The 13,786-nt window shown below is 48.8% G+C and overlaps 1 protein-coding gene across 17 annotated transcripts in view; it reads right to left on the bottom strand.

Moving 5' to 3' along the window:
- The window catches only part of LOC133340310 (uncharacterized), an 81,288-nt gene that overhangs the window by 16,087 nt on the left and 51,415 nt on the right, over positions 1–13,786 (bottom strand). For 15 of the 17 annotated variants that reach the window (XM_061548430.1, XM_061548434.1, XM_061548428.1 and 12 more), the window contains one exon: positions 8,751–8,939. Coding sequence is in view for 1 of the 17 variants with exons in the window: in XM_061548426.1 (XP_061404410.1) it covers positions 11,792–13,027 (1,236 nt within the window). In the remaining 16 variants the exon portion in view is untranslated. Of the gene's footprint in view, positions 1–2,848; positions 2,920–8,750; positions 8,940–11,065; positions 13,153–13,786 lie in introns of those variants that run through there. The other 2 variants (XM_061548426.1, XM_061548433.1) reach the window with 2 other exon arrangements.

Raw genomic sequence — 13,786 nt, 5'->3', positions numbered from 1 at the left:
GGTGAGAGGTTGGCTTCAAAGTAAGGTTCACAACTTCCACAAATACGCGGAAAGATTTCAGCGTCGCCAATATACCATAAGAGAAGACAAGTCGCCACGGGGTTGCTGGGAAGCGGTCGTGGCTTCCTTGCCATGCGATCGTGTCGTGCGATTTTGCCGTGTGATCGTGGCGTCACAGCGCGACGTGTTGAGGCTTCAGTTCGCTGTAGCCTTGAGGCCTCTCCCAGTGTTTGGCGATGCTGAAATCTTCTTGTTTGTGGAAGTTTTGAACCCTACTTTGAAATCAGCCTCTCTTACCTGCAGCTCTCTCAGGTGATTTGTGTTTGATAAATCTTTCATCGGCTGTGGAGGTCTCCGTATTATTTATATTTGAATCACAGCTATCATGCATCAATGCTGTACCGTGTCTAGGCCCACGTATTTTTATTAACAGTCATCCTCCAAGTTAGCAGATGTATCATTTTGCAAGAAAAAAATTCCACATTGTGATTACATGAACAAATGTGTACAGCTCTGAGGTGTCTGAATTGTACATCGGAAATCGTGACACTGCCCTTTCAGGTGAAATGGCTTTAACTGGATGCCTATAATCCCTCCATAAAACACCCAATTCGCCGTTGCTGTTAATCTCACTTCACTAACCACGGATCTTTGAGGCAAACGCGCCGATGCCATAAGCGCAACAGCCGACCGCAGTGCCCACAGGGAGCTCACCCAGAACTCCATGCACGCCGCCCCTGACCACCACCACCCCCCCCCCCCCCCCCCCGGGCCATGCTCACCGACGCCCGGCACGAACTAATGTGCCAAGGAGACACATCACCAACAACGGCTCCTTATCGAAACCGTCCAAATAACCGTCCTTCCTGCGCACGGACTCGTCCGCGAGCTAAAGGAGCTGAGAAAGTATCCGTTTTACTCATCCATTCCTCCAACCCCCACGTTGAAGACTCGGTCTACCAGATTGAGCGTTCGTGTCACCCACTACGCTGCGTTCAACCTCCAGCAGACTGCAGGTCACAACAACACTCTCGCTCGCTCTTCCACCCACCCACTCGCTGACCACACTGCTGGTCACATTTCTTACAACGTTCGGCTTTGGAAGTTCTTACAGCCGTCTTCAATAAAAAAATAAACAATCAATTCTTATCTATTACACCTTCAATAATGCTGCTTGTTGCTGGCCGCTTTGCATTTTGGGCTTTTTGAGGCTGTCCTCAATAATTGTTATTCTTATTCGTATGAACTGTGTTTGAAAAATTTTTTGGGCGATGACACGAGCAACAGCCGAGCTCACGAAAAACTGCAAGCTGGGAGTAAAGATGGAGCCGCGTGGGGGGGATCCCTGCAGGAGGGACGCGGGCGCGCACCTCCATAAAACGCCGCCCTCCCTCCCCTCCACCGGCACTGTGACGCGAGCGCGGCGCGGAATCGCCACATTCAACAATCACCAAAAGTTTTACTTTTTTCTACTTTCCCGTGTCACCATCCAGGACAAATTACTCAGCAACTAATGGCTCCGGTGCAGCAGGAAAAGGGAGATAAATAGAGTAACTCAACAATAAATCACAGGAAAACTATCCATTTCTGGGCTGGTAATATTTCTTTCAAGATTCTTGCTTGAGAAGCAGCAGTGAATAAATGTTGCCGCACTATTGACCCCGATTCACTCTAAAAGTTACGTTTTATTACGCCGCACACGAGTAAATCTCTCTAAACAAGTTAAGCGCAAAACACGCCACATTTGAGGGATGCGAATGTTTCCCAAGCGCTATGATTTCGGAGTTCCCAAACAAGCAACAGAAAAACAATCGTCTTTCCGATGCCCGGGTGTCTTCGTGCCACACCCACGTAGAATTTTGTAATTCTTCACCCACGTGTATAACACGCACACTCATTTGGGGTTCACAAAGGACTACGCTAAGCTGTGGAGCTTACTGACCTGCTAGGCTTCCACGCGCTGGTTTGACGTTATGGACCGGAATGTTACATTGTCGTATCGCACGACTGTCGCTTTGTGCTTTGCAGATTGTGCATATTCTGCCGGCCGGCCACATTCAAACGAGTATTTAATTTTCCAACCAAGATTTACCAGAGTAAAATAACCAAACAAATTAAAACAATCAATTATTCAAGGGAAGGGGAATCAGAATCGTGCACGTGTAGAAATGTGTAATGGCCTGTCAGCCAAAATTATGTCGGCAAAAACATATTTCTTTTATAATGCAAACGCATATATAAAACATGATGTGTGACAACGCCTGAAATTGTATACACTGAGAAACTCAGCCAGGCCATATCGCCGTTGTGATATCTCAGCTCAGATATCTCAGCTCTGATATGTCAGCTTTGATACGTCAGGTATAATATGTTCGTGTATGTACGCTGAACTTCTTTCGCATCATACGTAGCCAACCGTGGTATGTCAGGGTTGAGAATTCAGTTCTGATATCTCAGCTCTATTATTCGAGTTCTGATATCTCAGCTCTGATATATCTCAGGTGCGCCAATGGCTGCGCGTCACCGGCTTCGCGCACGTGGTCTCTTAGAGCGCCATTAAAAAACGCCAACCAGCTGTGACAGGACACGCACCAGCCGCATCCAGAGCCCAGCCGTACTGGCGTTTGTCACGAGCGAAACCCGGCTGCCATTTCTATGCACCGCGAGGCTGCACGGGGCCCGTGCACTCGCGTTCGGTTCACGGCTAATAAGGCGGAGTTGCCACACGAGTTGCTCTTGAGGAGATGCGGTCATAATGAGTGATTGTTTTATGGATAAGCAACGTGCACGCGGCAATCGAGCCATCTGTTCCTCCCTCCACCCCCCCCCCCCAAGGTGGGGTTATTACCTCGGGCCAGGGCTGCGCCCACGTCTGCCGTCAGCGCGCACCCCCTCCGAGCAGCACTTGGTATCTTCCAGCTATAAAAGAAAATGAGAAGGAAGGTTTCAGAAAGTAAAAAAAATCAAGCAAATGAAGGCGTTTCAAAGATGGATGAGCTGTGGAGGGGCGCCGAGTGGACCCGCTAGAACCGGCACTTCATCCCATCTCGGGCTTCACACGCATGATTTCACCCCGTAATTAGGCCCATCAATCCAGCACCAGGGCCCAAATCGGCGTGTGCACGCCAACACGTGTGCACGCGTGCATGAGAGCCAGCACAAATTTATTTTTCCTCTCATCTTCCCGTTTGCTTTTCAGTCCCCCCCACTGCCCACCATCCCACCACCCCCCCCCCCCTCTGAATCCATTCCCCGCCCCCCTGCACGGTCTTTTTTATTAGAAATCAGAAGGGTACAATTTGTACAGTTCTCCGAGCGAGCCGCTCTGTGCGCAAATTGGCTAAATTAAAGAAGCAGCTAATCCGGCACGCTCCCGCGAACCGCAATCTCGTGTAGCTCGCAGCTCATTTACACAACGGCCGACCAGGACGCCCGGTTCGCCGGGACCCGGCAATCCCACGCGCCGCAGACTCTCCTCGTCTCCAGGTCATCGCAACCGATGCCGAGGAGCCCCCCCCCACCCCCCCATTTAATACCAAGGGCCGATGCGCGATCGCCTGACACGCAACGTTGGCACGCGTTTGCAACCGCTAGTTTCAACGTTTCGTGTTCAGCCGGGTATTTTGGGGTTTTTTCTGCATCTCAAAAATTGTTCGTGAGGACAAGAGCGGCGCTGCGGAACAAGGACACGAAAAAACACGATTAGAATTTCTGCTGAAAGGCCCCATTTAGGGGGCCGGGTGAAATTATGAAGTCATTACTAATCAGATGTCAGAGTGGTGTCAGGCAAGCGAGCCACCCTGGGCACCCCTCTATGGGTGTTTGCTTGATGACCATGACAAGAAAATCGCAGTGGCAATTTCTCAAGGTAACGTTTACTCCTCGCAGCATGCGCAGTTATTTCAGATGGGGGGGAGTGGAGGGGGGGGTTTGTCTCCCCCACTCCCCCCCACCGGTGCCGTATGAACTGTCAGCAGAGGTGCTGCATCTATCAGTGCATCCAAATGAATAAATAAATAAATAAGGGCGCACATTTGATATGATTTGGGATCGCAGTGGGCTTCCCCCCCCCCGAATCGTGCATTTATGAATTTATGAGTTTTGTGTGTGTACGTGTTAACGCGTGTGTCTACGTGATAATGGTTCTCTGCGGTTTACGACACCACGGTTCTTCATACGCGTTTAGTGTCGTGTACACGCCCGCACGCCATTTTACCGCAATCGTAGTACATCAGGTGATTTGCACGGGATTTGTATTTTGTGTTTGCATGGTTTCGTGTGAGAGTGCGCCCTTGCGACCGTGCATTTTGTTTTTCAGTTTGGGGAGCGCTGGCACGGTGATTAGTACACTGTGCGACGAACCCGGCGACCCGAGTTCGATTCCCGCTCACGGCTAACGTGTACGACAATTAACTGAACCAGTCCTCGACTTCCCCGAGATCGACTCAGCTTTAAATTAATAACTGTTACAGTATATAAACATTAGCACTGGGGAGACAAAGGCGGTCAGGAGTGGTAGGGGCTGCCCACCCCCACGTGCGTTGTGCCAGCCTTCATAATTTCCTCGTGAACAGCACTTGCCCCAACAGTCTATTAGAAGCTATAGAGGCATGGGCTTCGTCTATATTGTATGTGCTGCCGTATGTGTGTACGCGTGTGGCTCTCTTCCTCGTGCCCTAACACCATCCCATTTAAAACGCCACCCCCACAGCACCGTTCTTGTCCGAGCACCCTCCCAGAGCCCTCTTTCCTTGTCAATCTGCGCAAGGGCCAACGTAAATAATGGGAGATAATGTATGCGTCGTCGTGCATACACTCATGGTGGCTGTCGGCAGACAGCACAGCCCGCGGGGGAGAGGGGGGTGTGCGGGCATGCTCCGGTGGACACACACACACAAGACAAAGATCCCCCATATACCCTTCAACAGACTGTTGGGGCAAGTGCTGTTAGCGAGCACCTACGATGAAGGCTGGCACGGCACGCAAAGGGGTGGGTGGTCAGCACCACACGCGCCCACCTTTGTCTCTTAAGTGGCGATGTTGTTTCAGGCCGTGTCGACCTAGGGGAGGCTCAGAACAGTTGCAGATAATCGTCACTGGTGCTGGCCGTGAGCACGAATCGAACTCGGGTTGCCGGGTTCGTAGTGCAGCACGCTAACCGCTACACTATTCCACCAAACACAAGGACAAAGAGCCCTGTATAGCCTAAACAGACTGTTGTGCCAAGTGCTGTTAGTGAGCACCTATGAAGGCCAGCACAACACCTGGCCGCCTTTGTCTCCCCAGTGGCAATGTTTACACACCACACCAGGCACTCATTTGAGGATGAGTCGACCTAATCTTCACACGCACAGGCACATACACAGAGACACATAGAAACAAAGATTCCCCATAATGCCATAACAGAATGTTGGGGCCCGTGCTGTTAGTAAACAGCTATGAAGAAGGCACTGCACACAAGGGGCTACCTTTGTCTTCCTGGTTGACGATGTTCAACACATCGTACCAGGTACTTATTTATGGCTAAGTCGAACTAAGGGAGGCCCAGCACTGGTTCGGATAAACGTCATTGGTGCTGGCCATGACCAGGAATTGGGTTCAGAACGCAATGCGCTAACCACTACACTACCGCTCCGCATGCCCACAGACACACGCACAAACATGGTCGCACACGCACAATCACACACACGGTCGCGCACACACACGGTTTTGCGCACACACACACACGGTTGCGCACACACGGTCACGCACACAGACGGTTGCACACACAGTCTCGCACACACACAATCACACACACGGTCGCGCACACACACGGTTTTGCGCACACACACACACGGTCGCGCACACAGACGGTTGCACACACACAGTCTCGCACACACACGATCACACACGGTCGCGCGCACACACACACGCCGAAACGTACACCGCCAGGCAGCTCGCCGCAGAAACAAATGTCCCCTCCCCAGAGACAAATATCCATTAAAGCACAGAGCGCCAACATCAAACTTATTCTAAAAAGCTTTACGTTTCATTTATATAAATCATGACTTCTGACGTAAAAAAGAATGATATGCTCTTAAGCATGTAGCAGCTAATTATGAGAGACAGTCACATTGTGCTTTTGAGATGCATTTGCTCGGTGACCCTTGAACGGCCGGAGAAAGAGAGAAAAAAACGCGAGGGGCTTGTTTGCATGAAATAAATAATATATCCCATGACCCAATTTCCCCACTTTATAGACGAGCCTCTTTGTTAATGAAAAATACAGATGCAATCCGTCCGTGTATGGCACACGCGCGCGCGCCTCTATTAGTCTCCCGCCGTCGTTGCTGTACGAGACCAAGCGCCGCCATTCGCTCACGCTCGCGAGACCGGCACTTGTACACGCAATTTTTGTTTTGTTTTTCGAAGCAAAATGCCCCCACAGTGCCTCCGAGAGAGAGCTCCTCCGCCGCATTCATCCTCTCGTATCGTCGTATCGCGCGCCTTCACCTCTGCCCCCCGCAATAAAGCAACAGTGCCAAAGATGAACACGAAGCATCTAAGGGGTCCTCTCTGTGTTGCGCGCATGTGCATGCGTGCGTGCGTCCGTCCGTGAGCACGTGCGCACATGTGCAGATTAGTGCACTGAAAGCAGACACGCGTGTCTGCATATACCCCAAACGTGAGTTCCGCATATAAAGATATGTAAAAAGGTCACATTTAAATATACAGTACACCTATATCAATACACAGGCATATATAAACACACACACACAGTTGCAGCTTTAATGCTTTTCCTCACGATACATATTTATCATTGCATATGATCAGGATAATAATTTACAGCCCTTTGTTAATCTATTTCTGACAGCCTCCCCACGGCGTGTGGGTTATACTTCACCAGTCCGTGCAGGTTTCATGAATGGGCGGGGGGGCCCCTTCATGAGGTCCGGCTCAGACATCACTCGTCACTGGCGACAGAGAGTGATCAAACTCAGGCTGTCGGGTTCATATGGCAGTGGGCGATCCCCTGGGTCACCACTCCACCCATTGTGATGATATCCAAACATCACCCTGTGTGCTGGCTGCCTATTTAATATACATTTGTTAGGTGTTAATACATTAACAAATAAAGCAATGCTATTCCGTGTGTATTTTTGAATATCTCATTCACACCACTAATTATTTGCCCAGAAAACAACCCTATTGAGTCTCAATACTGTCCTTCAGGAGGGACCTATAATTAAGACGTTTTCCCAAGACTATTAATGAGGGCTTAGCTTCGTGTGGGAGGAAATTTGGAGAGCCCAGAAAAAAACCCAGCATGTACCAGGGGGTACCGCTCAACATCACCATCTCCTGGCCACCTTTGGAGCCCCACGCCTACAACACCTGGCAATCCCGTCAATATTAAAGGCTACATTCACACCCGCGTACAATTCACGGTTTGTCTTCATGGATCTGAATCGGCGCCTTCGGAGCGCCCTACAGAGACAAAGATGCTCTGCTGCTGGAGACAAAGGGCGTGCGCATCCGCTGACTCCTGCGGTACACTGCGCTAGGGTTGGTGTCACAGCCGGATAGGTCTGTTCTAATTGTAATTAATCTAAGGATAATATAAAGTAACTATACTTCCAACACAGCCATCATCGTTTCTAGAGGGGGCAAGTTAGTCGTCTACATGTATACACACCGTGATATACGCGCTGCGTAGGCCATCTGTGATACGCGCTGTTTGAATTTTATACGAATGTAACACTGTGGCTCTTCAGTCAAATGTCTCCACTAACCCCTTTGAAAAACCCATTGGGCAGGGCCTCTGCTACAAGTTGACAGTCCCGACCTGCAAAAATGAAGCACATTGTGTTCCCAATGAAGACATAGCCCTGTGCCATTCCCATCGCCGTCTTACATTATCTAGGCAACTAAGCCTCCCGTGCAGTTCGTCTCGCGTCGCCAGAACACAGCGGGGGGGGATGGGGTGGGCCTTCGCGATGATCACTCAGTCAGGAAGTGATCGCAGACCAAACTCAATGGTCAACAAAAACGCGGTATAAAAAAATTCACCATCAAACGAGCATAAACTAAATGGGATTACACGAAGTCCTCGCCTGGTTGGGGCATCAGGGCCCTATTCCCCTTCGTTCCGCCCCCTTTCATGTGGTTCCATTGCACGTCGGAATGGATGTCCGTGGATTTTTTTCTCTCGATCTTATTGTTGGAACCTCTCGGTGAAGTATGCCAGGCTCACATGTTGGTGTAGTAAAAACATCATAATTTTAAAAAAATGTGTAAAAACCGAACAGTACTTGAGACTAAAGGGTTGCCCTTCGTGTCGAGGATCGGCCGTATTGGGACGCTACGCCAAGCCGGTCACTCCCCGTTGTTTCGAGAGAGGCTTGGCGAGACTGACACCAAAGCTCCAAAAAAAGCATCAATGCGGTCACGCGCGGAGCGCCGAGCAGTTTTAGAGGTTATGAGAGTCGTGTTAGGGGTCATGGAGGTGACGGCGAGACCGCGTAAGGGATGGGAGCAGCTACAAGCGTTGGGCAGACTTACAATGGATGGGGTAACTTGTCAGGGTCGCGATGGTCAGGGACACTTGTAAAGGTCGCGACGGTCAGAGAGGCTTGTAAGGATAGTAATGGTGTGGGAGAGTCATAATGGTCGAGGGGTCTGGTGAGGTCGTAGTGGGAGGAGGGGATGTGGCAAGGTCGCGATGGCCGGGGTGACCCGCGTGGGTCGCGACGGCTGGAGAGACTTGCCACGAGGTTGGCCAGCCGAACGTCGGCGTCGAGGTTGCGGAGGATGGTTCTTGCGCAGCAGGGCGAGCTGCGCCACTGCATCGTGCAGGCGCTCCTGCAGCTGACACCACTCGGCCTTCGGTGACTGGCGTGCATTGTGGCTCTCCGCTAGCTCCTGCACCAGCGCCATCTATGCCTCGGTAAACCCGGGGGCTGGATACCAACACCATCATCATGATCATTAAATACAGCATTATAAAATCCATCATCATCAATGCCAACATCATAGTAATTTTCATCCTGATCATCACCATCGGCATTGTCCTCATTATCAAACATTATTATCATCATAGCCATCATCATTATTGTCATCATCAGTTCCCCTGATGACATTATTATTGTCATCAGGAGAACTGCTGCAACAGCCGCTATTCAAAAATAAGAGGCGGTGAGGCTACCCACCGCTCGCGCCCGACCTTCACCACTGCGCATGCCTCAAGGCTACGTGGAGTAGCGGAGGCTCGACAGCAGGAGGTCACGGGAGGGAACGAGGGGTTACGAGTTATTATGACAACCGCTGCCATCACAACCAATTACGAAGTGTTAACTAACCCAGCGAGGCCATTACCTCTGGCAATACCAGCAGTGATGAATAAATCCGGTAACATTTACTCTCGTCGCACGGCTCGTGCGGGAAGTTGCTTGGAACAGCACCGTTGCCATCTCGAACGAAGAGAGCACTATTAATCAAGGGGGCAGAGAGAATTGCCCTCCACTCGCTGTGAGAGCCATTGCCAGGGCTGCGAACCCATGATGTCCTTACAGTAATTAAACAATTACACAACTGTGCCTCTCATGTCCAAAAATAGTTGCAACAAAGTGCGTAATGAAATAATATTAAATCGTTGTTATGGCCATAATTTTTGCACATTCTCAGGCGGATGATTCATGGCACCCTTACGGTCCCAGCGGACTCTAAAGCGCCGCGCAGTTTGTTGCAGTTGAGCGTCTTCAGTCGAGCGCACTACATTGTCGATCTTTGTCGTTGCCCGTGACACCTGAGTACAGCAAAGGACAATCATCGGCAGTGCCAACGCACAGATGGGTTGCTGTGGGGCCCGTCGGCTCTTCAGTGTAGAACCGGGCTGGTGGCCCAGAAGGGTAGCGTCATGTCGAGAGAAACCCTGCCGGCACTGCTGCGATCACAAGTTACAATCTAGATTAAATGTGGTTCACAAGCATAGCCAGGTGACGCCGCCCATCATTCCTCCGGGGGTCAATAAAATGAGTACCACTACGTGGGAAATTCAACAGGGGTTGTTCCACGGATAGACTCGCCATTACCACAGGAATCTGGAATTTCCACCGCTGGCTCAGGGCTGGAAATGGACGAGCACCAATGCCTCGATACCTAGGAGCAAGAAATCTCTTTGACTTTTGCATCGCACCCAATTAACAGTGTCAGTGTGGTCAGCAATGACTGGACATGTAAAACCATTTGGTCAACCCATCGCTGGATGAGGTCCTCCACGAGCCGCATGGGTCATGGCGATTGTTTGACTATACTCCACTGTGGGTTGGTCAAGGCATGGTACGAGTCCAACAACGGATTTTGCTGCACTACCTGCTGCTGATAACAAATAATATTGCATTTACTTAGCCATTCAATTTGGCTGATTCAACTTTGAGAATTTGAAGCTTTCGTGACTGCAGGGATCCATACTCTTTGGTTCTTTCGGTAAAGTCACGTAGGTATAAAATAAAATAAATAACGATGTTTCGGGTGCAACACAAGCGGCCGTCACCAGGTGGGAAAGCATAGTCTGCTGCTGAGGCAGAGTGTTTTAAAAGGTTTGAAATGGGTGTAGCCCAAGGGTCATAAAGAAGTAGCCGGGGCTGGTGATGTTAATGTGAGAAATTAGCATGTAACTGTAAGATAGGAGAGCGGCCTCCTAGACGAGGACACGAAAGTGGCTATGTTAATGTGAGAGATTAGCATGATGTTAATGTGAGAAATTAGAGGGCATGGAAGTGGCTATGTGAATGTGAGAGATTAGCATGATGTTAATGTGAGAAATTAGAGGGCATGGAAGTGGCTATGTGAATGTGAGAGATTAGCATGATGTTAATGTGAGAAATTATAGAGCATGGAAGTGGCTATGTGAATGTGAGAGATTAGCATGATGTTAATGTGAGAAATTAGCATGTAACTGTAGAAAAGGAGGGTGAGCATGAGAGATCTAAGAGAGAGAGGCATAGAGTGAGAGACACAAAGAGTCAGAAATAACAGCTGACATAGGCAGGTAGGATGGAAACATCATAGTCAGTTAAGACTTTACCTGGTTAATAACGTCCTTCCAATGATTGCTCAGTTTGTACCCATCCTCACGGTTGAAGTTGTGTCCGTGTTTATATATCTGGATGGCTTCATGAACAAATCTCTGAAGGAAGCCGGTAGGTTTGCAGAGCACCTCTGTCTTGGAAAAAATAATTTCGTGTGAGCCCACAGTGTTAAAACAATGATTGGCAACGGCAGAGGAATTGGTCCTACCGTGTTTCAGATCTGCCTTGTGTTCGCGAACGCGGTCCGAGACACGTCATTTCGTTGGCCCAATGTAACTGCTGCCGCAACCACAACTCAGTTTGTAGACACCAGGGTATTGCATGTCAGGAATCACATCCTTTACATGGGATTAAATCACGGATTTTGTGTACTGTGTTGAAACGAACCTGGATCGTGTTTGTTTAATATTTTGGAAATCCTTTTGGTAACCCCTGCTATGTACGATAAAGTGATGGTTTTGGTTGGATCCTCAGAAGGTTGTCTCCGCATGGCTGGGGAGACAGCTTTGCGGATTGTACAGTCCAAGTATCCGTTCATCCTGAGAACTTGGTGTACGTGCTCCAACTCACTGGCTAGGTGGTCCTGGTCAGAGATGCAACGGGCTCTATGGTGTAGTGTTTTGATGAGGGAATTCTTCTGGGCTGGATGGTGGTGGGAGTCAGGCTTTAGATAGGCATCTGTGTGGGTGGCTTTCGAGTAGACCGAATGTCCCAACGAGCCATCAAGGTCTCTTCTCGATCAAAACATACGGGAATGGTAGCTTGCCATCCTTTTCCACTTCCATGGTGAATTTGATAGACGGGTGTATGGAATTGATGTGGTTGAGAAATTGGTTCAGTGCTGGTAGGCCATGTGGCCAGATGACGAACGTGTCATCTACGTATCTCGTCCACAAGGAAGGAAGTAGGGTGGATGTCTGGATGGCATCTGTCTCAAATTTCTCCATGAAAACATTCGCTACCACTGGCGATAAGGGATAACCCATTGGGGTTCCATCATTTTGTTTGTAGAATGTACCATTCCAGGTGAAGTATGTGTTGGTAAGACAGAGCCTAACCAAAGTTGGTACATCTGGATTCAGTCCTTGTTGGACTAAGTCTTCAATAATTGCAATGGTGTCAAGTACAGGTACATTGGTGAACAGAGAGACTACATCGAAACTGACAAGCAAATCATCCGGAGACAGTGAGATGTCCTTGATTAGAGAAACCAAGTGAGCTGAGTTAAGTACAGCTGAGGTGGACTTGCCCGTGAAAGGAAGCAGGGTCTCAGACAGAAATCGGGCCAGTTTGTAGGTGGGTGAGTTAATGGTGGAGACGATAGGACGAAGCGGGGTACCTATTTGGTGGATTTTTGGAAGGCCATAAAATCTGGGTGGTCTAGCAGTCGAAGATTTTAGGGAGCTCTGCTTGATCTGATCGATTAGAGAAGTCGATTTAGTGATGATATTGTTGTTTTTTGTAGCTAGGCAGTTGGTAGGATCTCTGTTGATTTTGGTATAGCTGCCATAATTACATAGGTCCTGAATCTTGTTGTTGTAAGTGGTTTCATCCATGATGACAGTGGCATTGCCCTTGTCGGCTGAGAGGATGACAATGTCATCTCTGTTTTTTAACTTAGAGAGTTCAAAACGCTCGTCCTTGCTGATGTTGCTAATGGGTTTCTTAGCGTTTTTGAGGATAGCAGCGATTTCAGATCTAGCAACGTCTGCCGGGTTGTGTCCCAAGCCTTTGAGGGCTACGTCGACCTGGGCGATTATATCATCCACTGGGATATGTTTAGGGGTGACTGCGAAATTCAATACTTTAGCTAATACCGATTTTAGGCTGTCTGAAATTGGGATGTTACTCTGATTGATGACAATCTTGTTAACATCTAACCTTTTAACGTGTGGATCTGGCTTCTTTTTTGACAGGTTGAATTTAGCGATCAAGTTAACTTTACATTTGGTTGACATATGTCAGCTGTTATTTCTGACTCTCTGTGTCTCTCTTAGATCTCTCATTCTCACCCTCCTTTTCTACAGTTACATGCAAATTTCTGACATTGATATCACTAGCCCCGGCCACTTCTTTACGACCCTAGGGCTACACCCATTTTAAACCTTTTAAAACAGCCTGCCTCAGCAGCAGACTATGTTTCCCACCTGATGACGGACGCTTGTGTTGCGCCCGAAACGTCGTGATATATTTTAATTTTATTTTATACCTACGTGACTTTACCGAAAGAACCAAAGAGTTTGAGAATTCTATTGTGATCGACATGTGACGAGGACTGTCTGCAGCACACACAAAGGTGTCTCGAGTATTTTGTTGAACCAGGTGAGAGTTCAGGTTACCAGGATTATCTCATTTGCAATAGTGGCCTGGGACAATAGTCTGCCAGTAGGGGGCGATGATATGTGTATAATCCCAACTGAGCACACGTATCCCTCAATTTACTAAAGTTCTGGACACTTTTCGATTCATGAAATTGAATTTCCGCATGAACGAAATTTCACGACAGCACACGCCATGAGATCATCAAACAAGAAGCACCCGGGAAGGCTGCATCATCCATCTACGATAGCGTCACGGTACCGCTACAGTGCAACAATAACGCCTCCACATCACCTTTCGAGTCATTTCAACATGCAGATTTAGTGAGCTCCCTGAAATGGTTAATTATTTTAGTTTTAAACTAATTATTATTCAATCGTTTTAATATTTATCATTAT

This window comes from Lethenteron reissneri, chromosome 9 (genome assembly GCF_015708825.2).
Source record: "Lethenteron reissneri isolate LAM-NWPU_2019-01 chromosome 9, ASM1570882v1, whole genome shotgun sequence".
NCBI classification, from domain to species: domain Eukaryota; kingdom Metazoa; phylum Chordata; class Hyperoartia; order Petromyzontiformes; family Petromyzontidae; genus Lethenteron; species Lethenteron reissneri.
This window is presented reverse-complemented; position numbering and strand designations above follow the sequence as displayed.